General features: G+C 41.3%; 1 protein-coding gene across 1 annotated transcript in view; it reads right to left on the bottom strand.

Moving 5' to 3' along the window:
- SAMD3 (sterile alpha motif domain containing 3) overlaps nucleotides 1-25,704 on the bottom strand; it is a 57,492-nt gene that overhangs the window by 10,629 nt on the left and 21,159 nt on the right. The window contains exons 5-7 of the mRNA XM_040449226.1: nucleotides 25,057-25,242; nucleotides 24,723-24,807; nucleotides 15,946-16,113 (exon numbers count right to left, since the gene is read on the bottom strand). Coding sequence (XP_040305160.1) covers nucleotides 15,946-16,113; nucleotides 24,723-24,807; nucleotides 25,057-25,242 — 439 coding nt within the window. The remainder of the gene's footprint in view (nucleotides 1-15,945; nucleotides 16,114-24,722; nucleotides 24,808-25,056; nucleotides 25,243-25,704) is intronic.

The raw sequence follows: 25,704 nt of genomic DNA, 5'->3' as shown, positions 1-25,704 counted from the left end.
AAAGGTGCTATACCTAAGATTTGGGGCTGTAGCTCTGAACATCATTAGCAAACAGGTGGTCATGTTCCCCGGTAGCTATGGTGTTCCCTATAGAGTGTCACCTCACCTTCCAATTCCTGTAAGGGTGTGTTTGCCTGAGTGTTCCAGTCTGGTGGCCCCAAGAGGCTACTGAGCACTTGAAATGTGGCTAGTCCACACTGAAATGTATGCTTTGAAACACTGACTTTCAAAGACTTCGTCTACAAAAATAAGTAAACATCTCATTAACAAGTTTTCACAATGATTACATGTTGAAATGATAAATCTGTGGATACATTGCGTTACATAAAATATACTAGTATAACAATTCCATCCGCTTCTTTTTACTTTTTTTTTTTTTTTTGACGTGGCTACCAGAAAATTTTAAATTACATATGTGGTCCCTATGGTATTTCTGCTGGGCAGTGCTATGGCTAGATGTTAGAGTTTTCTTCATGTCAAATTCCACTCATCCCTGTTTTCAGTTCCATTGTGAACAAATTGGCTTTGGAAATGATGCTTCTCTAGGTAACTTGAACAGTCTCTTTGCTTGGCATTCAGTCGTGTGGCTCAGTCAACCAGCAGAGAAATGGCAGCAACTTTGCCCTGTACTTCCAATTGCACAGCTGACTTGTAAAACTTCACATTATTAGTGCATTTGCCACCTGCTGATGGCGGTAATTACATTATATACAGAATGCAATTAACTGTCAACATTTTTCTTCGACTTTGGCTGTTTTGCTCAGTTTTGCACCATGAGAGAAACATCTGTGCAAAAGCCTATAAAAATGATTAGTATTTGTTCAATAAGTCATCATGCGTCAGGTGCAGTAAGAAGCAAACAGTAAATGCCATAAAAGAAACCCAAAGAAACCTAACTAGATATTCTTAGCATTTGGCTGTCAGTAGTTTCTGCATAACTTCCGATTCCATTTCACTTCTAAGCCAAGGAAAGCTAACACACAAAACGACTTCATGACTTTGAAAGCTATGAAGTACATGTATACCCAATAAGGGGGAAAAGAAAAGGTTTTAAGATAGAAATGAATTATAAGTATAGTGTTAGTAATTGAACACCCGGAAGTTTGTTGATTGATTGATTTACTTGGCAAATGTTTGGAGGACTTTAGGACATAAGGACACCCTACAAGATTTATTAAAACCCCGCGTCACTGTCCTGCACATCATGCAGTTTTTCTTAAAAAAGAACAAGTTGGGGCGCCTGAGTGGCTCAGTTGATTAAGCATCCAACTCCTGGTTTCGGCTCCAGTCATGATCTCAGGGTTTGTGAGATTGAGCCCCGCATCGGGCTCTATGCTCACAGCACGGAGCCTGCTTGGGATTCTCTCTCTTCCTCTCTCTCTGCCCCTCCCCCGCCCTTTCTCTCCCCCCCCCACACACACATACACACACACACACACACACACACACACAATAAACATTAAATAAACATTAAAAAAATAAAAAGCAAACTATAGAAGAAGATGGTGGCATAGGAGGATGCTGGGCTCACGTCGTCCTGCTGATCCCTTAGATTCCACCCACATCTGCCTAAATAACCCAGAAAACCGCCGGAAGTCTAGCAGAACGGACTCTCCGGAGCCAAGCGCAGACGAGAGGCACACAGCAGAGGGTAGGAAGGGCGGCGAGGCGGTGCATGCTACACGGACTGACGGGAGGGAGGGGGGATGGGGGTGGGGGGATGGGGGGAGGGGGGGAGGGGCAGCCCACTGGGCAAGGCAGAGCCCCCGAGTTGGGCTTACAAAAGCAGAGGGGCCAGACTCTGTGAGTTCTGACAGCCAGCAGGACTTAACATCTGGAATGTTAAAAGTCAACAGCTCTGCTCAGAGAGCAGAAGGGCTAGAGGACAACGGGAGGGAGAGTTGTTGAGCCCCGGAGGACAGAGCTCAGCTCAGTGGGGGAACAAAGGCGCTGGCAAGTACCATTTCCCTCTCCCACCCCCCCAGCCGAAATGCCAAAGGGAATCAGTTCCCGTCACCGAACTTGCACTGCACAAACGCCCAACGCTGTGCTTCTGTGGATCCATCCCTCTGACAGGTCTGCCTCCCTCCCAGTGCTGCAGGGCCCCTCCTGCAGGGGACCACCATAGGCAAAGCTAGCTAAGCCTGTCCCTTCCGCCTCTGCGCACCTTGTGGATCCACCCCATCTAATATACCAGATCCCATCGAAGCAGCACCACAAGCCTGGCAGTGTGCAAGTAGCCCAGACAGGGGCCACACCACTCCACAGTGAGTCCTGCCCCTGGGAGAGGGGAAGATAAAGTACACACCAGTCTGACTGTGGCCCCAACGGTGGGCTGGGAGCAGACATCGGGTCTGACTGCAGCCCCGCCCACCAACACAAGTTACTCCAGACAGCACAGGGGAAGTGCCCTGCAGTTTGGAGCTACCACAGGAACTACTAAAAATGATGAAACAGAAGAATTCTCCTCAAAAGAAACTCCAGGAAGTAGCGACAGCTAACGAATTGATCAAAACCGATTTAAGCAACATAATGGAACAAGAATTTAGAATAATAGTCATAAAATTAATCGCTGGGCTTGAAAAAAGTATACAGGACAGCAGAGAATCTATTGCTACAGAGATCAACGGACTAAGAAATAGTCATGAGGAGCTAAAAAAATGCTATAAATGAGGTGCAAAATAATATGGAGGCGACCACAGCTCGGATTGAAGAGGCAGAGGAGAGAATAGGGGAATTAGAAGTGAAATTATGGAAAAAGAAGAAGCTGAGAAAAAGAGAGATTAAAAAAATCCAGGAGTATGAGGGGAGAATTAGAGAGCTAAGTGATGCAATGAAATGGAACAATATCCATATAATAGGAATTCCAGAAGAGGAAGAGAGAGAGGAAAGAGAGAGAGGGAAAGAGAGAGAGATTGAACAAATCATAGCTGAGAACTTCCCTGATCTGGGGAAAGAAAAGGCATTTAAATCCAAGAAGCACAGAGAACTCCCTTCAGACGTAACTTGAATCAGTCTTCTGCATGACATATCATAGTGAAACTGGCAAAATACAAGGATAAGGAGAAAATTCTGAAAGCAGCTAGGGATAAACACACTCAAACATATAAAGGAAGACCAATAAGACTAGTGACAGATCTATCTACTGAAACTTGGCAGGCCAGAAAGGAATGGCAGGAAATCTTCAATGTGATGAACAGAAATAAAAAAAAAATGCAGCCTTTATCCTTTATCCAGCAAGTCTGTCATTCAGAATAGAAGGAGAGATAAAGATTTTCCCAAACAAACAAAAATTGAAGGAATTCATCACCACTAAACCTGCCCTACAAGAGATCCTAAGGGGGACTCTGTGAGTGAAATGTTGCAAGGACCACAAAGTACCAGAGACATCACTACAAGCATTAAAGCTACAGACATCACCATGACTCTAAACCCCTATCTTTCAATAATAACACTGAATGTAAATGGACTAAATGCTCCAAACAAAAGACATAGGGTATCCAAATGATAAACAAATAAGACCCATCTATTTGCTGTCTACAAGAGACTCATTTTAGACCTGAGGACACCTTCAGATTGAAAGTGAAGGATGAAGAACTGTCATGCTACTGGAAGTCAAAAGAAAGCTGGAATAGCCATACTTATATCAGACAAACTAGACTTTAAATTAAAGGCTGTAACAAGAGATGAAGAAGGACATTATATAGTAATTACAGGTTCCATCCATCAGGAAGAGCTAACAATTATAAATGTCTATGTGCCAAATACGGGAGCCCCCAATATATAAAACAATTAATCACAAACATTAGCAACCTTATTGATAAGAATGTGGTAATTGCAGGGGACTTCAATACTCCACTTACAACAATGGATAGATCATCTAGACACAAGATCAATAAAGAAACAAGGGCCCTGAATGATACATTGGATCAGATGGACTTGACAGATATTTAGAACTCTGCATCCCAAAGCAACAGAATATACTTTCTTCTCGAGTGCACATGGAATATTCTCCAAAATAGATCACATACTGGGTCACAAAACAGCCCTTCATAAGTATACAAGAATTGAGATCATACCATGCATACTTTCAGAACACAATGCTATGAAGCTTGAAATAAACCACAGGAAAAAGTCTGGAAAACCTCCAAAAGCATAGAGGTTAAAGAACACCCTACTAAAGAATGAATGGGTCAACCAGGCAATTAGAGAAGAAATTAAAAATATGTACGGAAACAAACGAAAATGGAAATACAACAATCCAATCGTTTTGGGATGCAGTGAAGGCAGGCCTGAGAGGAAAATACATTGCAATCCAGGCCTATCTCAAGAAACAAGAAAAATCCCAAATACAAAATCTAACAGCACACCTAAAGGAAATAGAAGCAGAACAGCAAAAACACCCCAAACCCAGCAGAGAAGAGAAATAATAAAGATCGGAGCAGAAATAAACAATATAGAATCTAAAAAACCGGTAGAGCAGATCAAGGAAACCAAGTGTTGGTTTTTTGAAAAAATAAACAAAATTGATAAACCTCTAGCCAGGCTACTCAAAAAGAAAAGGGAGATGACCCAAATAGATAAAATCATGAATGAAAATGGAATTATTACAACCAATCCCTCAGAAATACAAGCAATTATCAGGGAATACTATGAAAAATTATATGCCAACAAACTGGACAACCTGGAAGAAATGGACACGCTCCTAAGCACCCACACACTTCCAAAATTCAAACAGGAAGAAATAGAAAGCTTGAACAGACCCATAACTGGTGAAGAAATTGAATCGGTTATCCAAAATCTCCCAACAAATAAGAGTCCAGGACCAGATGGCTTCCCAGGGGAATTCTACCAGACATTTAAAGCAGAGATAATACCTATCCTTCTCAAGCTGTTCCAAAAAAATAGAAAGGGAAGGAAAACTTCCAGACTCATTCTATGAAGCCAGCATTACTTTGATTCCTAAACCAGACAGAGACCCAGCAAAAAAGGAGAACTACAGGCCAATATCCCTGATGAATAAGGATGCAAAAATTCTCAATAAGATACTAGCAAATAGAATTCAACAGCATATAAAAAAAATTATACACCATGATCAAGTGGGATTCATTCCTGGGATGCAGGGCTGGTTCAACATTCACAAATTAATTAATGTGATACATCACATTAATAAAAGAAAAGATAAGAACCATATGATCCTGTCAATCGATGCAGAAAAAGCATTTGACAAAATTCGGCGTACTTTCTTAATAAAAACCCTCTAGAAAGTCGGGGTAGAAGGAACATACTTAAACATCATAAAAGCCATTTATGAAAAGCCCACAGCTAATATCATCCTCAATGGGGAAAAACTGAGAGCTTTCTCCCTGAGATCAGGAACACGGCAGGGATGTCCACTCTCACCACTGTTGTTTAACATAGTGTTGGAAGTGCTAGCATCAGCAATCAGACAACAAAAGGAAATCAAAGGCATTAAAATTGGCAATGATGAAGTCAAGCTTTCACTTTTTGCAGATGACATGATATTATACATGGAAAACCCGATAGACTCCACCAAAAGTCTGCTAGAACTGATACATGAATTCGGCAAAGTCGCAGGATACAAAATCAATGTACAGAAATCAGTTGCATTCTTATACACTAATAATGAAGCAACAGAAAGACAAATAAAGAAACTGATCCCATTCACAATTGCATCAAGAAGCATAAAATACCTAGGAATGAGCCTAACCAAAGATGTAAAAGATCTGTATGCTGAAAACTATAGAAAGCTTATGAAGGAAATTGAAGAAGATATAAAGAAATGGAAAGACATTCCGTGCTCATGGGTTGGAAGAATAAATATTGTTAAAATGTCAATACTACCCAAAGCTATCTACACATTCAATGCAATCCCAATCAAAATTGCACCAGCATTCTTCTTAAAGCTAGAAAAAGCAATCCTAAAATATGTATGGAACCACAAAAAGCCCTGAATAGCCAAAGTAATACTGACGAAGACCAAAGCAGGAAGCATCACAATCCCAGACTTTAGTCTCTACTACAAAGCTGTAATCATCAAGACAGCATGGTATTGGCACAAAAACAGACACATAGACCAATGGAATAGAATAGAAACCCCAGAACTAGACCCACAAACGTATGGCCAACTAATCTTTGACAAAGCAGGAAAGAACATCCAATGGAAAAAAGACAGTCTCTTTAACAATTGGTGCTGGGAGAACTGGACAGCAACATGCAGAAGGTTGAAACTAGACCACTTTCTTACACCATTCACAAAAATAAACTCAAAATGGATAAAGGACCTGAATGTGAGACAGGAAACAATCAAAACCGTAGAGGAGAAAGCAGGAAAAAACCTCTCTGACCTCAGCCACAGCAATTTCTTACTTGACACATCCCCAAAGGCAAGGGAATTAAAAGCAAAAATGAACTATTGGGACCCCATGAAGATAAAAAGCTTCAGCACTGCAAAGGAAACAATCAACAAAACTAAAAGGCAACCAACGGAATGGGAAAAGATATTTGCGAATGACATATCAGACAAAGGGCTAGTATCCAAAATCTATAAAGAGCTCACCAAACTCCACACCCAAAACACAAATAATCCAGTGAAGAAATGGGCAGAAAACATGAATAGACAGTCCTCTAAAGAAGGCATCCAGATGGCTAACAGACACATGTAAAGATGCCCAACGTCACTCCTCATCAGGGAAATACAAATCAAAACCACACTTAGATACCACCTCACGCCAGTCAGAGTGGCTAAAATGAACAAATCAGGAGACTATAGATGCTGGCGAAGATGTGGAGAAACAGGAACACTCTTGCACTGTTAGTGGGAATGCAAACTGGTGCAGCCACTCTGGAAAACAGTGTGGAGGTTCCTCAAAAAATTAAAAATAGATCTACCCCATGACCCAGCAGTAGCACTGCTAGGGATTTACCCAAGGGATACAGGAGTGCTGATGCATAGGGGCACTTGTACCCCAATGTTTATAGCAGCACTTTCAACAATAGCCAAATTATGGGAAGGCCTAAATGTCCATCAACTGATGAATGGATAAAGAAATTGTGGTTTATATACACAATGGAATACTACTTGGCAATGACAAAGAATGAAATATGGCCTTTGTAGCCACATGGATGGAACTGGAAAGAGTGTTATGCTAAGTGAAATAAGTCATACAGAGAAAGACACATACCATATGTGTTCACTCTTATGTGCATCTTGAAAACCTTAACAGAAGACCATGGGGGAGGGGAAGGAAAAAAAAAAGAGGTTAGAGAGGGAGGGAGCCAAAACATAAGAGACTCTTAAAAACTGAGAACAAACTGCGGGTTGATGGGGGGTGGGAGGGAGGGGGGGTGGGTGATGGGCACTGAGGAGGGCACCTGTTGGGATGAGCACTGGGTGTTGTATGGAAACCAATTTGACAATAAATTTCATATTTAAAATAAATAAATAAATAAAAAGCACAGGTTAATCTCTTGAAAGAAACTGCCAAGACATGTTTGATAGGATATTCCACATCAGATGGGGCAATATTACTTTGTTTCCTCCATGTTTCAGACTCTGAGAAATGCCCTTAACAAGGTCACAATGGAGATGATCTGCTCTGTATTGAGGAACTAGAAAGAATCTCCAAATGGATTCACTGAATATGTGAAAACTAGGTACTTTTTACATAAAGCAAAGTTTCCCTATGTTGTAAGCACTTTTATTATGACATATGGTAATACTTCTCATAGATCTCTGAAATCCGGATATAGAACAAAGATACAGACTATGAAATCCCTGGGAAGGATGGCAGGATCAGCTGGATCCTCAAAAATGCCTGTCACTTCATGAAGCCAACACAGAGAGAATCACTGAGATGTGGATCCAAAGCCTAACATTCTGTGCTGGGAGCCCCCGAGATCACTCAGGATAGGCACAGTTATGCTGCTGTGCCTAACAGCAGCCGAACCTTAAAGCAACAGAAGTTTATTTGTTACTCCTGTGATATGTCCATATTGGGGCCCAACTCGTCATCCTCCTCACCCAAGGACCTGGCTCCACCACCTAGAATGTTGTTAGACATCGCGCATAAAGAAAAAGGGAGGAGAGGGGCACTGCACACTGGATCGTCCACAAACATGTCACTTCTACTCATATTCCTTGGTTAAAGTCAGTCTCATGGCCACACCTGATTTCCTGATTTCAAGGGAGTGGAGAAGCAACAATCGTGCTGAATGTCTGGAGGAGACAAGATGGTTAAAATGGTGAGCAGTCATAATGCCCGCCCTCCTCTACCTCTGAGTTTTTTATAATGTGAGAGCATAGCTGTCCTTATAATATGGGCCGGTTTTAGAAAGGATTTTCTGTTGGCTACAGTCAAAACCACTTAACTGAGATATCAGAACATCCAATACTCAAACCAGAAAACAATAAACTACAAGAATTCTATATTCAGCAGAACACCTTTCAAATATGAAGGAGAGATTTAAGACATTCCCAAAAAAATAAAAACTGAGAGAATTGGTCACTAGCAGAAAAATGGAAGAACATTAGGCTATGACTTAAATCCACATGAAAAAATAGAACATTGGTAAAGGTCATAAACATAAAAGAGAGTATAAATGCATTTTCTGTTTGTAACCCTTTCTGCTATCTTAATTTAAAGACAATTGCATGAAGCTGTAATTATAAACCCATGTGGTTGGGTATACAATGTATAAAATGTTATTTATGTGACAATAACAGCACAAAAGGGGAGAAGGATGGAACCATATAGGGACAAAGATTTATATGCTATTATAATTAAATTGATATTAATCCGAACTAGATTATTGAAATTTAAGATGTTAGTTCTATTTCTCCGGGAAACCACTAAGGAAATAACTAAAAATGTATATACACTAAAGTAAACAAGAAGGGAAATTAAATTATTACACTAGAGAATGTTTACTTAACACAAAAGAAGGCAGTAATTAAAGAATGAAATAATGGAGGCACCTGGGTAGCTCCATCGGTTAAGCATCTGACTTTGGCTTAGGTCATGATTTCACAGTTAGTGAGTTCAAGCCCCGCGTTGGGCTCTGTGCTGACAGCTTGGAGCCTGGAGCCTGCTTCAGATTCTGTGTCTCCCTCTCTTTCTGCCCCTTCCCTGCTCACATTCTGCCCTCTCTCTCAAAAATAAATAAACATCAAAAAAAATTTTTTTTTAATTTTTTAAAATATTTATATTTTGAGAGAGAGAGAGAGAGACAGAGTGTGAGTGGGGGAGGGGCAGAGAGAGAGAGGGAGACACAGAATCTGAAGCAGGCTCCAGGCTCCAGGCTCCAAGCTGTCAGCCCAGAGCCCAACACGGGGCTCAAACCCACACAATGTGAGATCATGACCTGAGCTAAAGTCAGCCGCTTAACTGACTGAGCCACACAGGTGCCCCTAAAATTTTTTTGAAAAGAATAAAATAACAACAGATGATGAATAAAACACAAATATCAAAACAGGAGACACAAATTCTATCTTATCAGCAGCTATATTTAATGATTGGCAGACAAGATTGTAAAAATGATCCAACTACATCTCATCTACTAGAGACTTAATTGAGATTTAATGACACAAATTGCTTAAAGATAAAAATATGGGCAAAGGTATAACATGCAAACAGAAACCGAAAGAGAGAGGGAATGGCTACTAATATCAGACTAAATAAACTTTGAGACAAAAATTGTTCCTAGAGTCAAAGGAGGATATTTTTTAATGGGAAGAAAGCCAACCCATTGGGAAGATACAACAATTATAAACTGATATACCCCTAATAACTGAGTCCCAAAACTCATGTGGTAAAAACGGACAGAATTGAGGGGAGAAAGAGACAAGTCAGTAATCATAAAAGTTGGAGACTTCAATACCCCAGTTTCAGTAATGAACAGAACCACAATAAGCAGATGATAAATGAGGGACTAGAAGTCTAGAACTGCTGCTATTCCTGGAGAAGATAACATGGATTGTAAGGACTCGGAACGGGATATAACAAGTACATCATAAAATGAGGACCCCTAGAAGATGATATTGAAGGGAGTTTTGAAGAAAGTGATTTATAGAATTAAGTTATTTATTGAAAACTATTAAAAAGAAACTAAAAGCAGGTTAAATTAACTAACAAAGATAAAATAATTTATGCACTTAAAGATCACATTAAAAATTCCCAAACTGAGAAAAGTTCATTGCAATTTTTAAAAAATTAGAAAGAGAGAAGCAAAGCTCCTGTAGAAACTTCAGAGTCCTTTCTATCCTGCTTCAAGAACACAAAATAAAATTTCACCAACTATCCAATTTAGAGTTAATCTACCTCACAAAGATAGAGGAGAAGATTTTCAAAGTAAACGAAAAGATCAGCCATAAAGGTAAAGAACTGGACACCGGAAAGGGGGAAGCCATTTTTTTTTAAGAAATTTTGAAAGAAGCATTGGCTATTATCAAAGTTGCTTATATCCCATGAGAAAAAGTTTATAATAGTTTGAGGGCTCTGTTGGCTGAAAGAAACCCCAATTACTTACTAAAAGGAAATGCATGCATTGGTCAAAAAAGCGGTAAAGAAGAATTGAAGCATTTTGAAAGTTTATTGACATCCCAGTGTCTCAAACGGGGCATTTGGCAGAGGCCCAAGAGGACCGCCAAGAAATCCTCTGGTGTAGAGATTTCAAGAAAGGACGAGCATCAGGCTGTGACCGTGTAAGGATCCACACTCAGTGCCTCAGGCAGATCAGATACCGCCGCTACCTCCATCCCAGGAAGACAGGAGCAGGGTTCCTCCAGCTGGGAATCCCCATCATGTCACAGAAGGCTTTCCCCGTGAGCAAGACAGAGCTTATCCCGGAGCTGCCTGTGCTGACAGATGCCCAGAACCTTCTTTTGGCCCAGCCTTCCCACTTGAATGTGGCACCACTAGCCCAGGCTCTAGTTCTCCTGTGGGAGGGCAGATGTGACAGAGGAGTCCCAGGGACTGGTTCCCGAGAGAAGGATCTCCTGTCCTTCCCCTTATTCTGAAAAAATGAGGATGAATTTGATCAGAAACCCCTCTACTGAGGGACTTCCCTGACCCAACACATCTTCCACAGGGAACAAAAAATGTCTGGACACTAAGCATTAAACGATACTAAGTAATAAACACCAAGTCATCAAATGTAATGTGGCAATGGCATTAAAAACAGACTGATAGACTAATGGAATAAAGAGATAGTGCCCAGAACATACCCATGTCTATTTGGGAACTTAATATACAATAAAAGTGTCACCAAAAACCGATAAGAAAAGGATGGATTGTTGTGTAATTGGTATTGAGAAAGCGGCTCGTTATGTGGTGATCCCTACTTAATAGTGTACAGAAGATGGACTCCAGATGACTTAAAGGTCTGAACACGAAAGTGAAAACAATAAATTTAATAGACCAAAGAGTAGGAGAACGTCTCTGTGGCTTAGGGCACGGGAAAGACTGCTTCCCACAAATTAACAAGAAAAAGATGCTAACTCGTGTAAAAAATGGGCAATGGATCTAAAGAGAGAATTTTCTAAAAGAAAATTCACAAGGCTAACAAACATGTGGGGAGATGCTCAGACTCATTAATTATGCAGGGAAATGCAAATCACGGCAAGAATGAGATTACCCTTGATGCTTCTTAGACTTGGCAAAGTTTAGAAGGCTGAATAATGCCAGGGGTTGGCAGGAATACAAGGGGACGCATGGCTGTGGTAACAAGACAAAGTCATCTGGCAAGGAAGTGGTCAAATGCAGTAAAGGCACACCCTCCACCCCATCAGCTCCACTTCTGGGTACACAACCCAGAGAGGTAACACACAGGTAGGGCCAGAAGCAGGCATGTATGACGGTGTTCCCTACCACACAGCTCCTGGTGGGGGAGGAACAGGGCTTGAGGTAAGCAGTACGTTATAATCACTGCAATCATGGGCTAGAATACACTAATGTGAAAGAGTCTCAGAGAGTATTAGTGAAAAAAGTGAAACAAGAATGAAGTCTAGAATACCATTTACATTAAGTCATATATATATATATATATATATATATATATATATATAAACCCAACGGGAACACTTACAGATAAAAAGATGCATACGGAACGCTTTGGACTGGTGGCCCAAGGGCAGAAGTGAGGGAAGAGCAGATAGGGAGGAGAACACAAAGAAATGTACAGAACAAGAGCGAGGCTTACACAGGACAATGACCATGATACACCATGAACTGAGTTTGACTCCCTCAACTCTAATTTACACCTGAGATTTTTCACACACACCCAAATAGTACAAGGTAAAATTCCACTACCCTGCCACGCAGCTCTATACAATTCATGTAAGCTTTAAAAAAATTTTTTAAACATTTATTTATTTTTGAGAGACAGAACACGAGCAGGGGAGGGGCAGAGAGAAAGGGAGACACAGAATCCAAAGCAGGCTCCAGGCTCTGAGCTGTCCGCACAAGAGCCAGACGCGGGGCTCAAACTCACAAACTGCGAGACCATGATCCGAGCCAAAGTCAGATGCCTAACTGACTGAGCCACCCAGGTGCCCCAATTCGTGTAAGCTTTTAAAGCCAGTGTCGTCGTCATTTAAACAAGATGTCAGCAACTTATGTAATTACTCAGTTAAGTCTGCCATTTTGAGAATCTAATTATACCTCTGTTTATAAACATAAGACAAAGTACAGTCAAAGACAATTAAGCAAAGGAAATAGATTTATCAATTCACAGGGCTGCAAATTGCTTAGACCTAAAACTAAAAGTCAGATGTGTAAGAGCGATAACACAGCTGTTGAGTTTGGCTTCATGACCATACAAGCAGCCGCGACATGAGGTCATGGGGTTGGGAAAAGATTTTTAAACATTGCAAAATGTGCAATATTTTGTAGGATTGGTCTGAAAACATAGTCTGGGATTCTCACAAGTACAGCCATCCATACAACGTGGTGATAAGTCTTAGCAGCAGAATATGAGCAACCTGGGTATATTTAGGACTCATGGGTGGATACTTTAACACTGTGGATGCTCTGGGTTTCATAGTGTAGTTTAAGCAGCACTAAACTGGCCTGGGAGATTGGGATGGGAGGAAAGTTAGAGATAAAACGTCCGTGGCCAATACTCAGACCCAAACAAACTCAGCAGCGGCCTGGGTTATCTGCAGAAGCCCATGAAACAAAGTTAAGAAAACCACCTTCCTTCACAGAGACATCTACCTTCAGTTCTTTGTAAATTTCTCCCAACCATCAAAAGAGAAATAACAGAAATGAAACAAAGCAAATGAAAATCTCTTCCTCTCCTTTATTCCTTTCCAAAACCTTCCTCTATTTCATCCAAACCCACTTCCCTGCCCTTGAGAAAATAGCCTGACTCCTGACTTCTTGCGTCCATCAGCATTTTCCAGCTCTGTCGCACAGGAAATAACTGTTTTCTGTATTATGGAAATATTATGTCCGGGCAAGAGAGTTTAAAAGATGTGAAAGTTACCAAAGTATCTTAATCCAAATGTCTTTAATTTTCAGAAATCTTAAAGACATTGAAAAGGAGCTATCAGAAGTTCAAGCTGGAGATGGGAAGTAATTTAGGCAATTTATCTGAAGTATAAAATTCCACGAGATAAGTGGTATATTCAGTGGATTTATCTTTCCATTCTTCTTAGGGTTTTTCCATTTGCTTAATCACTGTTCGGGGTAAAAAATACAGAAGCACACTGTTTCTGTAATATTCAAGTGTAAAATTTCTCCCATTCCTTAAAGGTTTGGGCTTTAGAAAACAGCAGGTCACAGACACGGATGTTACAGTCTTAGAAAGAATCAGTCATCTGTGGCTCCATTTGTAAGAAGGAGAAAAGTAAATCTTGACCGATGAGATATGTTTGTCAGAAAAAACACTGTGTCTTCAGGTGTGAACAATGATCACTTTAGAATCTTTTTGCCCCAGCTGGCTGGTAGGAAGGTCAAAATTAAATTCTGTTGTAACTTAACTCATCTCGGACCCTGGTACATTCATCTGTGTTGGGTGTGTGTGTGTGTGTGTGTGTGTGTGTTGTAGCAAAATCCCCTGCATGGATCTTAGCAGGATTCATCTGAGGATTCAGGCTTGTCTTGGGGGCCTGGGGGAGGAGAAAAGAAGGGAAGATTCGCGAAGGGTGTCATCACATGAAGTGTTGAGAGGGAACTGAAAGAGAAGTGTAGAGATTGGTTCAGTGATGATGTGTCAACAAAAGAGAGGAGCTGCCATTTGGTTTGTGTGATCCCTGACTCCCCGAATGTGCCCTGGAGTTCCAGTGCTAGCGACAATTGCTCATCTTCCGATTTACCATTAATTCATTCCATTGAATTTTGGTAGGCCGTGCATCATAGAACAAAAAGGAAAACTGAATTTGCAGACCTTTAATTTATTTCGAAAGGAGCTCTATTTTTCGTATACTGAAAATCAAATTTTGTGAAGAAGCCAATCTATGTGTAACATAATTATGTCCCTTTACAAAGTGACTTTTTATTTTTAAGAGGATAAAAGATAATTAAAATAAATCTAATTCTGTGTTATCATGAGTATTATTTATTTATTTGTTTTTTTAGAAATAATTATTTATTTTGGTGGGGAAAGCGCAAGCGAGGGAGGGGCAGAGAGAGGGGGGCACAGGATCCAAAGCAGGCTCCGCGCTGACAGGCTGACAGCAGTGAGCCCAATGTGGGGCTTGAACTCATGAACCATGAGATCATGACCTGAGCTGAAGTCGGACGCTCAACCGACTGAGCCACCCAGGTGCCTCTATCATGAGTATTGTTTATAACTGGAATATTGCAGTCAAAACTTCTAAAAAGTTACACCACTAAATCTTTACCTTTCACCTGTCTTTTCGTTGAAGAGCAGGCATAGAAGTTTTATTATCTTAACTGGCCTATGACTTGGAAATCTTACTGAAAATTATAAGATATTTAAAATGTACACACCTTCATCTATTTTTTTTTCTTTTTTATGATGTGAGGATGAATGTTTTGCAAAACATGTTTAAAAATATTCCTGCTCCCTGGAGCTTACAGGTAGTAGTAATAAAACTGAGACAACCAAGATCGGCTACTCTAGTTCGATCAAATAAATATACCAGCTAAGAACGAAAATGGAATATTTACACCAAGTACAATCACTAACATCAATGCATCTGTGGCGAAGAGTAAGGATTACATATTCATGTTGGATTGGGGTGGAAACACAATTGGCCACCATGGGATTTGACTTCTTCTATACTTGGTAGTTTGGACATCCTTCCTTAAGGAGTTCATTCACTTTATTAGCAGGGACCATTTTTTGTTCTTGACCATATTTGGGGGCCCTGAGGTAGGGATATTTATAGGATCTCAATTATTAGGACCTGCATGCACATTACTTACAGCAAACCCCCCTACTGAAGGATAGATCTACAGGCGCTGCCTGGCCCTTAGGCCTGGGGCACTGCAGGGTTGGCACGGGGGACTCTCTGGGCAAGGGAAGAGCCAGATGGGGTTTATATCCATGCACGTGGCCTACCTTCCTCCCTGAAACCTTGGGGATAGAGGCTACCCCATGAGATGAGTCTTTAAAACCGTCTGTAACCATAAGAACAGCCGGAACATAAGATATATTTTATGATGAGAGGAAGAGAGATGTTTCCAAGACCCAGAACATAAGGGCGTTTCCAGGTTTTTCGAAGGTTGCGAAAGAATAAACATGAGATGATGAATAACACACTCTGCTCAAACTGTTTTTAGAAGCCCTCTTTTGGAAATATTATCATTCATATTATTAGTCACACAGAACAGATTTCCCTACCTCCAATTTTCAAAAAGAATATCTGATTTTGTTTTAGTGATCATAGATGCTGTTACTTAGTAGCCTTAATCACCAGTCAACAAATAAACAGAATATTTAAATATCCAATCTTACTTTTATCTGGACAATTTTAATGCCATCAGAGTTTGTATCAGGAAGAAATTTCTTGGTCTGACCTCTTCGGTGTCCAAATTTACATTTATTTCTCACCACTTGTTCATCATCTTCTATGGGTCTTCGAACATATTTAAAGCGATCTTTGAGAGCTCGTTTCCACAAAAACTGCATAAATTAACAAAACAAGACAGTTACTCTTCAAGGAGATTGGAATAATCCCACATAAACAATACAGTCTTTATCACTCTTGGGTTTGCAATTCTTTTTACCTCACAATAATAAAATTAATAGAGCTATCCTTCCATTTATCTTCACAACAATCTTGTGATATTGCCATAAAAATTATAATCTCTAAATTATAATTAAGGAAACAGAGTCAAAAAAATAATAATATATCCCCCAATGCCACACTGGGGTTTTCTAATTCCCAAAATTGGATGTTTTCTTTTTTTTTTAATAATAAACTAAATGGATTTATTTCTGATTTTTCATTCTTTTAAATATTTTTTAATGTTTGTTTATTTTTTGAGAAAGAGCACACAAGCAGGGGAGGGGCAGAGAGAGACACACAGAATGTGAAGCGGGCTCCAGGCTCTGAGCTGTCAATGCAGAGCCCAATGCAGAGCACGAACTGTGAGACCATGACCCCAGCCGAAGTCAAATGTTTAACCAACTGAGCCACCCAGGCGCCCCAAATTGGATGTTTTCTACCATACTTTGCTGTCTCCACGACACATGCCACTTTTCCACTGGGTTCGAAGAAAGAACTGATACTGGCTTATGCAGATATGAATTGATGCATTTTCTTAAACATTTTTTCTGTCATCCCTTGAAATTCACATTGGTGAATACTATTGGCATTCATTCCCCAGATATTTGTGGAGCATGTGCTCTTTCAAACACAAAGACCAGGTTTCTTCCCTGGGAGAGAGGAGGGCTCAGGCAGACACAGCATCCAGTCTAGCAGAGGGATGAGTAATTTCAATTCAGAGTGAACAGTGTTATAACAGGGGAAGAGACAGCATTATCTTACATTGTGCTAGGAGACCACAGAAACCTTCCTGTAGGAGGCACATGTGAGCTGAGGTTTAGATCTCAGTGTCAGAAAACTACACCAGGGGGTTGGAGACAGCAGGTGGGATGCCCGGTAAGGGGTAGATAGAAGTTCCAGGCAGAGGAAGCAGCCTGTGCAGTGGACAGAGGGATAGCTCGTGCCATTTGGAAAGCTGCCAAGAGCTATGCATGACCGGGAAGCAGAGGTCACCATGGGGAATGGCAGAGAATAGGCTAGGAAATAAGGCAAGAGAGAGAAGTGAGCTCAATCCTAAAAGGCACGGTTACCCCATAAAGGAGCTTCACGGTAATCCAGAACCAGATCTTTTCAAACCCCTGTCAGTGGACAGGTTACATCGGCATCTCATAGGGAACTTTTGTCCTGGGTTCTTCCTCTAAAGCAATGGTTCTCGAACTTTAACCCGAATCTCAATTCCAGGATGGCACAGGTTGCTGGGGCACCTGGGTGGCTCAGACAGTTAAGTGTCTGACTCTTGATTTCAGCTCAAGTCATGATTTCTCATGGTTCTTGCGATCAAGCCCCATGTCGGGCTCTGTCCTGACAGTGCAGAGCCTGCTTGGAACTATCTTTCTCTCCCTTTCTCTGTGCCCCTCTCCCACTCATGCTCGCTCTTCCCCCACCCCTCTCGAAATAAACACACACACACGCACACACGTTGCTGGGCTAGTCTTTCAGAGTCTGTGGTTTGGTATGTCAGGGTATGTAAGAATCTGCATTTCTTACAGGTTCCCAAGGACACTAATGCTGCTGGCCCAGACCCTAGAGATTCTGATTCAGTAGGTCAGAGTGGAGCCTGGATGTCTGTATTTTTCAAGGCTTTATAGGTAATCCAGCTGCAAAGCCAGGCTAAGAAGTCCTCCTAGGCCACATTGAGGGAGAAAGCAGATGTTCAGATCTGAACTCTGAGAGAATCTGTCTGCCATGTGCAGTGTTTGGGAGATCAAAGACATGGGCAACAGCTGAGGGACACAACTGGGCTTTCTCAATGAGCCAACATGCTCTTCCTCTGCTGGGCCTTTGATTTTGGCCTGGAAAGCTCTATCCCTGTCCTCCCTGACCCTGCTAGTATCTAGTTAACCCTGCTCTGCCTCCAGATCTCAGCTCAGCCATCACTTCTTTATGGAGACCTCTCAGGCCCTAGAAGCTCATTTCCCTTGGTCATCAGCTCTCACCTTTCCTTGTCCACACTTACCACACTGGGGCCTTACCTTCATCTTTGTGATGCTTTTCTGTTCTGTTCTTTTCATTCTTCCTCTCTTTACTTTCCCCCCTTCATTCTCTTCTTCCTTCCCTCCCTCCTTCCTTCCTTCTCTCTTTCCTTTCCTTCCATTAGGCTGTAAGCACACAAAGCCAGGTTCATGTCTGCTTTGCCCACCAAGCCCAGCACAGTGCCTGATGCATCTTGAAACTACAAATATTGGACACCTTGCGTCAGTCCTCTGTGATGCAGAGGGACCCAGGTGTCGAAGGAACAGACTAGAAGCAAGACTCAGAGTTTTGGCCTTGCTTGGTGAGGAACTTAGTGCGTGAGGAGTAGCCCAACACTTAAAACCTGAACCTCAAGGCTGCTTCTAAGCTCCTTGACTTCCAGCAGTGCACTATGCTTGAATAGGTCCAAGACTGGGTGACTTTGGGCACATTTTCTAAGCTCTGTTTCCTCACGGGCAAATGGGAATGCCACTGAAATCACATTAGTAGCGTGGCTAGCACTTAGATTTTGCCATTCCTTGTTCCCTGGCTTAAGTTTCTATGGGTTATTCCCTATCCTTCAGAAGAAAGACTTCCATTGGGAGGGCCCAGGGTCTAGGCCTCGTGTGTATTAGCCAAGAAACCCGTCAGCAAGTAACCTTTGTCTTAGTTTCCACAGCTATAAAATAGAACAACCAGACCAGTGCCGTAAACTGCACTGGGCTTTGGGAGACTGAAATGAATAGCTACTCATGGAAGTTATTTGTAAAGTAAAGTGCCGTTTGTTCATAAAACCTTCCAAGCCCTGGAGAGGAGTGCTGTGGGTTGAGGTCAGCCGACAGCTTTGACTCTGATTAAGCTCCTAGCTATGTATGAGTCAGAGACTCTTCATCACCGCCCACAAGCTTGTGGGTCTGCCCTCAGCCACCACTGTTTTACAACAGCACAGAAATAATGGATAGTTTATATTCTTCTTAGCCTTAAAATATGAAATAATGCAAACACACTTTTCCCCTCATGTTTCCTACAGCTCTGAAGTCCTTCTAAACCTGCTGATGTGGTGGGAAGTATTATAGCATTCAACTGTTAGGATTTTTTTCTTTTTTTTTGGTTTTTAAAATTTTTTTAAATGTTTATTTATTTTAGAGCACGAGCAGGGCAGGGGCAGAGAGAGAGGGAGACACAGAATCTGAAGCAGGCTCTGGGCTCTGAGCTGTCAGCACAGAGCCTGACGCGGGGCTCAAACTCACAACCTTGAGATCATGACCTGAGCCAAAGTTGGACACTTAACTGACTGAGCCACCCAGGCGCCCCCAGGATGTTTTTCAATTGCCAATTTCTTTTTCCCAGCCTCTCCCCTCTCTTCTTATTAACTGTCTGATAGGAACAGGGAAAAAACAAATTGGCAAGTATTTACTGAGCATCTACCATTTTTATACCTAAGAAAATTAGCAATAATTGCATAATATCATATACGTATATACATAATATCATATACATGCCTGGCACCATGAGTTCCTTACACAGATGCCTCAGTAGAAAATCCCATGTCACTGAATAATCATCCTCCTTAGCCATACTCTTCCACCTGGGGGGGGGGGGACAGTAGGGTGGAAAAAGCTATATGGATACAGCTCTCCTTTAATTCCTCTGAAATAAAAAATAGTCCTTGGGGGCGCCTGGGTGGCTCAGTCAGTTAAGCATCTGACTTCAGCTCAGGTCATGACCTGGCAGTTTGCGAGTTCGAGCCCCGCATTAGGCTCTGTGCTGACAACTCAGAGCCTGGAGCCTGCTCCGGATTCTGTCTCCCTTTCTCTCTGCCCCTCCCCTGCTCACAGTCTGTCTCTGTCTCTCTCAAAAATAAATAAACATTAAAAAAAATTTTTAAAATAGTCCTGACATTATGGGCACCCGATCTAGTACATGAAATAGTCCCTGGCATCACCAGCAGGTTTTGGCTCCACATTTTAAACCCAGATGTAATGTTTAGGAAACTTTCAGACAAACTTAGAATGTGAAACATCTTACATGGCAACTGGACTAGACTTGTCCAAAAAATAAGTATCAGGGAAAAAAATAAAAGAAATTAGAAAAAAGAAATTAAAGGGGCGCCAGGGTGTCTCAGTCAGTTAGGTGGCCAACTTCAGCTCAGGTCATGATTTCGCAGTTCATGAGTTCGAGCCCCACGTCCAACTCTGTGCTGACAGCTCAGAGCCTGGAGCCTGCTTTGGATTCTGTGTTTCCGTCTATGCCCCTCCTCTGCTCATGCTCTGTCCCTCTCTCTCTCTCAAAAATAAATTTAAAAAACATTAAAAAAAAAGAAATTAAAAAGACATAATAAAAAAATGCAATGAATAATCCTTGACTAGATTTTATAGTAAAAAATCCATTTCAAAAACATATTTTGGAGGGGCGCCTGGGTGGCGCAGTCGGTTGGGCGTCCGACTTCAGCCAGGTCACGATCTCGCGGTCCGTGGGTTCGAGCCCCGCGTCGGGCTCTGGGCTGATGGCTCAGAGCCTGGAGCCTGTTTCCGATTCTGTGTCTCCCTCTCTCTCTGCCCCTCCCCCGTTCATGCTCTGTCTCTCTCTGTCCCAAAAATAAATAAAACGTTGAAAGAAAAATTAAAAAAAAAAAAAAACAACATATTTTGGAATAATTGGAGAAATGGGAATACGGGTTATATATATTATTATGTAATTATTATATATCATATTATGCAATTATTGCTAATTTTCTTAGGTATAAAAATGGTATCGTTCTTGTAGAGGAGATCATCCATATCCTGACAAGATACATGCTGAAGTATTTAGGAATGGTGTCTGAAACTTGTTTTTTGTTTCCAAATGCCCAGCCAAAACAAATAAAGAAATATGAGACAGGAAAAATAAATGTGGCAAAATATTAACACTTACTGAGTCTAAATCAGTGATTCTTTTTAAAAGAATTTATTTTTCTTTGTAGAGAGAGAGAGAGTACACAAGGAAGAGGGTGAGAGAGAGAGAGAGAGAGAGAGAGAATCCCAAACAGGCTCTGCACTCAACCCATTGCTCAACATGGGGCTCAAAGGCTCAATCACAACCCTGGAATCACGACCTGAGCCGAAATCAAGGGTTGGAGGCTCAACCAACTGAGCCACCCAGCCGCCCCAGTGATTCTTAATTATCAGGATTTTGTCCTCTTCCCAGAATGCACATGGCAATGTTTGGAGACACTGCTGTTGTCATAATGGTTTGGGTGAGTGGGTGGGGTTACTCAGGGATACTGCTAACTAACCTACAGTGCAGAGGACAGCCCCCACCACAAAGAATTATCCAGCCTAAAATATAAGTACTACCAAGGTTAAGAAACCTTGATCTAGATAAAAGGGTATATGGGTGCCCATTGTAGCATTCTTTCAACTTCTGTCTGGACTTACGAAAATAAAAAGTTGCAAATAAAGTTAGCCCTAAAAATGACAAAGAGCTTGCTCACTTGTGCTCACTCTCCCTCACTCTCTCTCAAACACACACACAGACACACACACACACACACACACACACATTCACATTCTCAGAAAATTTCTGTCTTCCACTGTAACATTAGAAACATAACCTCACGCACACTTGCAGGGAGAATTTGGGTAAATATCTACCATGCACCAGAGTTTCCCCTTTCATTCTATGTAGCATGGGCTGTACATGCTAAACAAACATGGGCTGTAACATGCTAAGCAATTTTTCAGGTCTCCATATCAGTTAACCATCTTTCATTAATGCCACTGGGATGGAGGTGGCTAAAATGCACACAAAATTGAAGTAAGCATTGTTCATTATTTTCTATTTGACTCACTTTCATAATCATGAAACTAAAGGTCAAAATGTAAATAGATAAATATATATTTGCTTACATGAATGCAAATATTCTCTGGATGGAATCTTTGATAGCATTAGTTACTTCTGGGGAGGAAAATTAGGGGGAAGACAAGAGGTGGGAGGGAGACTTTTCCATTCATAGCCTGCTGTAGCTTTTGAATTTTGAACTCTGTGAATATATAATTTATTCAAACAGCATATTTAAATTATTTCTAAAAATGCAACTAGCTCTATGCACAGTAACACTGATTCATCGGCAGATAGTATACTTGAGTATAGAAGACATTCTTAGAATCAATTTTGTTAGCCACATCAGTGTGATTATCAATGTTAGGACTCTGGGTTTGTTTTCTTTGTAGTTTTTTGGGTTTTTTGTATAGAGTTTTTTTTTTTAGAGAAAATTAGGTTTATTTTGCAGTATGCTTTTATATGCAGCAGCTTACTTTAGAAAGGATGTCATACGAGAACCAAAAATACCTCAATTCCAGTCTGGGCTTCGATAGTTACTAGTTCCAGACATGGAATCCAATCTCTTTCCTGAGACTGGATGGTAAAAAGAATATATATGGCACTCTCCCACTCAGAAAATTCTGATTCTATCCCCACATAATAAACATTTCTTGAAAATACAGGAAGAAAATAGAAGGAAGGAAAGGAGGAAGGAAGGCACTTCCTTCTAGTGATGATAGCCCTGGTATAGGTGTCACATCCTTCTCTCTTTTTAAAAATTTTTTTTTTAATATTTATTCATTTTTGAAAGACAGAGACACAGCGTGATCAGGGAGGAGCAGAGAGAGAGGGAGACACAGAATCTGAAACGGGCTCCAGGCTCTGAGCTGACAGCACACAGCCCGAAGCAGGGCTCGAACTCACAGACCGCGAGATCATGACCTGAGCAGAGGTAGGATGCTTAACTGACTGAGCCACCCAGGCACCCCACATCCTTCTCTTTTGGGGTATTACATCTCTCTTTTTTTAAAAAACATTTTACTTTTTAATGTAGTTTTTAGATTATTCATTTCGAGAGAGAGAACACAAGCAGGGAAGGGGCAGAGAGAGAGAGGGAGAGAGAGACAGAGAGAGAGAAAGAAAGAAGAAAGAAAGAAAGAAAGAAAGAAAGAAAGAAAGAAAGAAAGAAAGAATCCCAAGCAGGCTCCACACCCAGCACAGACCCTGACATGGGGCTCAATCCCACAACCCCAAGATCATGATCTGAGCTGAAATCAAGAGCTGGACGCTCAACTGACTGAGCCACCCAGGTGCCACTTGGGTAGTATAACCCTTAAAGACCCTTCCTAGAGACTCCACATTACACATGTTTTGAGGAAGAGACAGAAAGATGCTGATGGAGAGACAAAGAAGACAAAGGAAGTGGATGTGGAAGGGAGGAACAGGTGGAGCACAGGGGATTTTTAGGTCCGTGAAAATACTCTGTAAGAATCAGTGATGATGGGTACGTGTCATTATGTATTTGTTCAAACCTTTAGAATGTACAGCCACGAGCATGAATCCTAATGTAAACTATGGACTTGGGTGATAATGATGCATCAATATAGATTCACCCATTGTAGTAAATGTACCACCCTTGTGGGGGATATTCATAATGGGAGGGAGGCTATACATGTGGGGGCAGGGCTACATGAGAGATCTCTGTACCTTCCTCTTGCTGTAAACCTAAAACTGATCAAAAAAGTCTATTTTTGATCAAAAAGTCTATTTTTGATCAAAAAAGTCTATTTTTTTTTAAAGAAGACAAAGTGGGGGGGGGGCATCTGGGTGGCTTAGTTGATTAAGCATCCAACTTTTGATTTAGACTCAGATTATGATCTCAAGGTTCACAGGATCCAGCCCTGCATCGGGTTCTGCACTGACAGTGCATACCCTGTTTAAGATTCTCTCTCTGCATCTCTCTGTGTCCCTCCTGTGTTCACTCTCCCTCTCTCTCTTTTGCTCTCTCAGAAATAAACACTTAAAAACTCCATTTAAAAACACTTTTTGAAATAATTGGAGAAATGAGAATATGGGTTACAAGTATTATTATCAAAATAAATAAATAAAGATTAAAAATAAAAAGGCAAAGGAACACAAGAGATACAGAAGGTTTTAAATTTTTTTTTAACGTTTTTTGTTTATTTTTTTGGGACAGAGAGAGACAGAGCATGAACGGGGGAGGGGCAGAGACAGAGGGAGACACAGAATCAGAAACAGGCTCCAGGCTCTGAGCCATCAGCCCAGAGCCCGACGCGGGACTCGAACTCACGGACCGCAAGATCGTGACCTGGCTGAAGTCGGACGCCCAACCGACTGCGCCACCCAGGCGCCCCCAGAAGGTTTTAAAAGAGAGCAGCCCCAGCCAGAGGGGGGGGGGGGGGGGGGGGGGAGGGTGAGAGAGAGAAAGACAGAGAGAGAGAGAGAGACCAAAGCTAAGAAAAAAAACAGGGACTGACAGAATGAGACAGAGCCAAAGGAACAGAATCAGAGAGAGACCAAAATAGAGACAACTAGCCAGAAAAGACAGGGAAAGAGAAACAGACACAGACACAGATGGACAGACAGAGACGGAGGGAGGGGGAAATGGGGCATACAATGACTGGACAGTACAAAGCTATTATTTTAAGATGGGTTGAGATGGATGGAAGGGCCCCATGTGGTCACTTACAAAGCCACAGCCATCCTCGTCCAAGAAGGGGTGGGCTTGCAGCAAGGCGTTGACCACGTCATTGTATTGCTGGGTGCTGGGATACCTGTTCAGTGCAACAAGAAGGACATTTTTCACTTCAAGCAGCCCAATTTCCTTCCTATGAGTCCAAATTATACTCACTTTTCTTCTAATCCTTCTGTATAACAATGTAGACATTCAAATATTGGGCAATGTTGGACTTATTACTAATATGTCATCCAAAATCTAAGGAAAATTGGTTCCAAATGAATTCTACTCTACTCCGAAAACAGACCCTCTCCCAGAGCACGAAGTCTGGCCTATTATTACTCACAGTGAGCCTTCCAGATACTTAGTCATGTCGGCCTGGAGAAACTCAATGATCCTTATCCTCATGCTGTGATCGGGACACTTTTGTTCTGCTAACATGCACTTGACATCATAGGGAAACTCTGGTAAAACATACGACTTAGTCCATTGCAATGCTTTATTCCTTGCTACAACATGTTTCACATTCCTTCTGTTAAATAAAAACACACAGAGTGAAATTCTATTTCAAATAGATGCAACTTATGAATTCTCTACATCCCAAGAAATGTGGAATTAATCAATCCTTCTCACACCCGTTCATCTATCCACAAATGTCTGGGAGGGCTCATTAGCTATCTCTGTTTTCTTTCCCTTTGCACACACATAAATAATTTGTAGTTCTGGGGGAAAAATATCTTAATAAAATAGACTGTGGAATAAAGCCTAAAGTTGGAAAGAAGATTGAACCATATATCTTGAAAATATGTGATGCATGGCTCAAAATTGAACAAGATACCAACTAAAAGAGAGTAAGCTGCAACTCAGCAAAGCAAAAGAGGCACACAAATAAAGTCTTGGTGCCTGATTAAGAAAGTTCTTCTAATTAATTTATTCTGTTACTGTTTATAGTGAAATACAGGATCCACTTAATTTAGTTGGTCTTTGACTACTT

Source organism: Herpailurus yagouaroundi, unplaced genomic scaffold (genome assembly GCF_014898765.1).
Source record: "Herpailurus yagouaroundi ecotype Mexico unplaced genomic scaffold, PumYag 198, whole genome shotgun sequence".
NCBI classification, from domain to species: Eukaryota; Metazoa; Chordata; class Mammalia; order Carnivora; family Felidae; genus Herpailurus; species Herpailurus yagouaroundi.
Note: the sequence above shows the minus strand (reverse complement) of the source record. Positions and strands in the feature narration are given on the sequence as shown.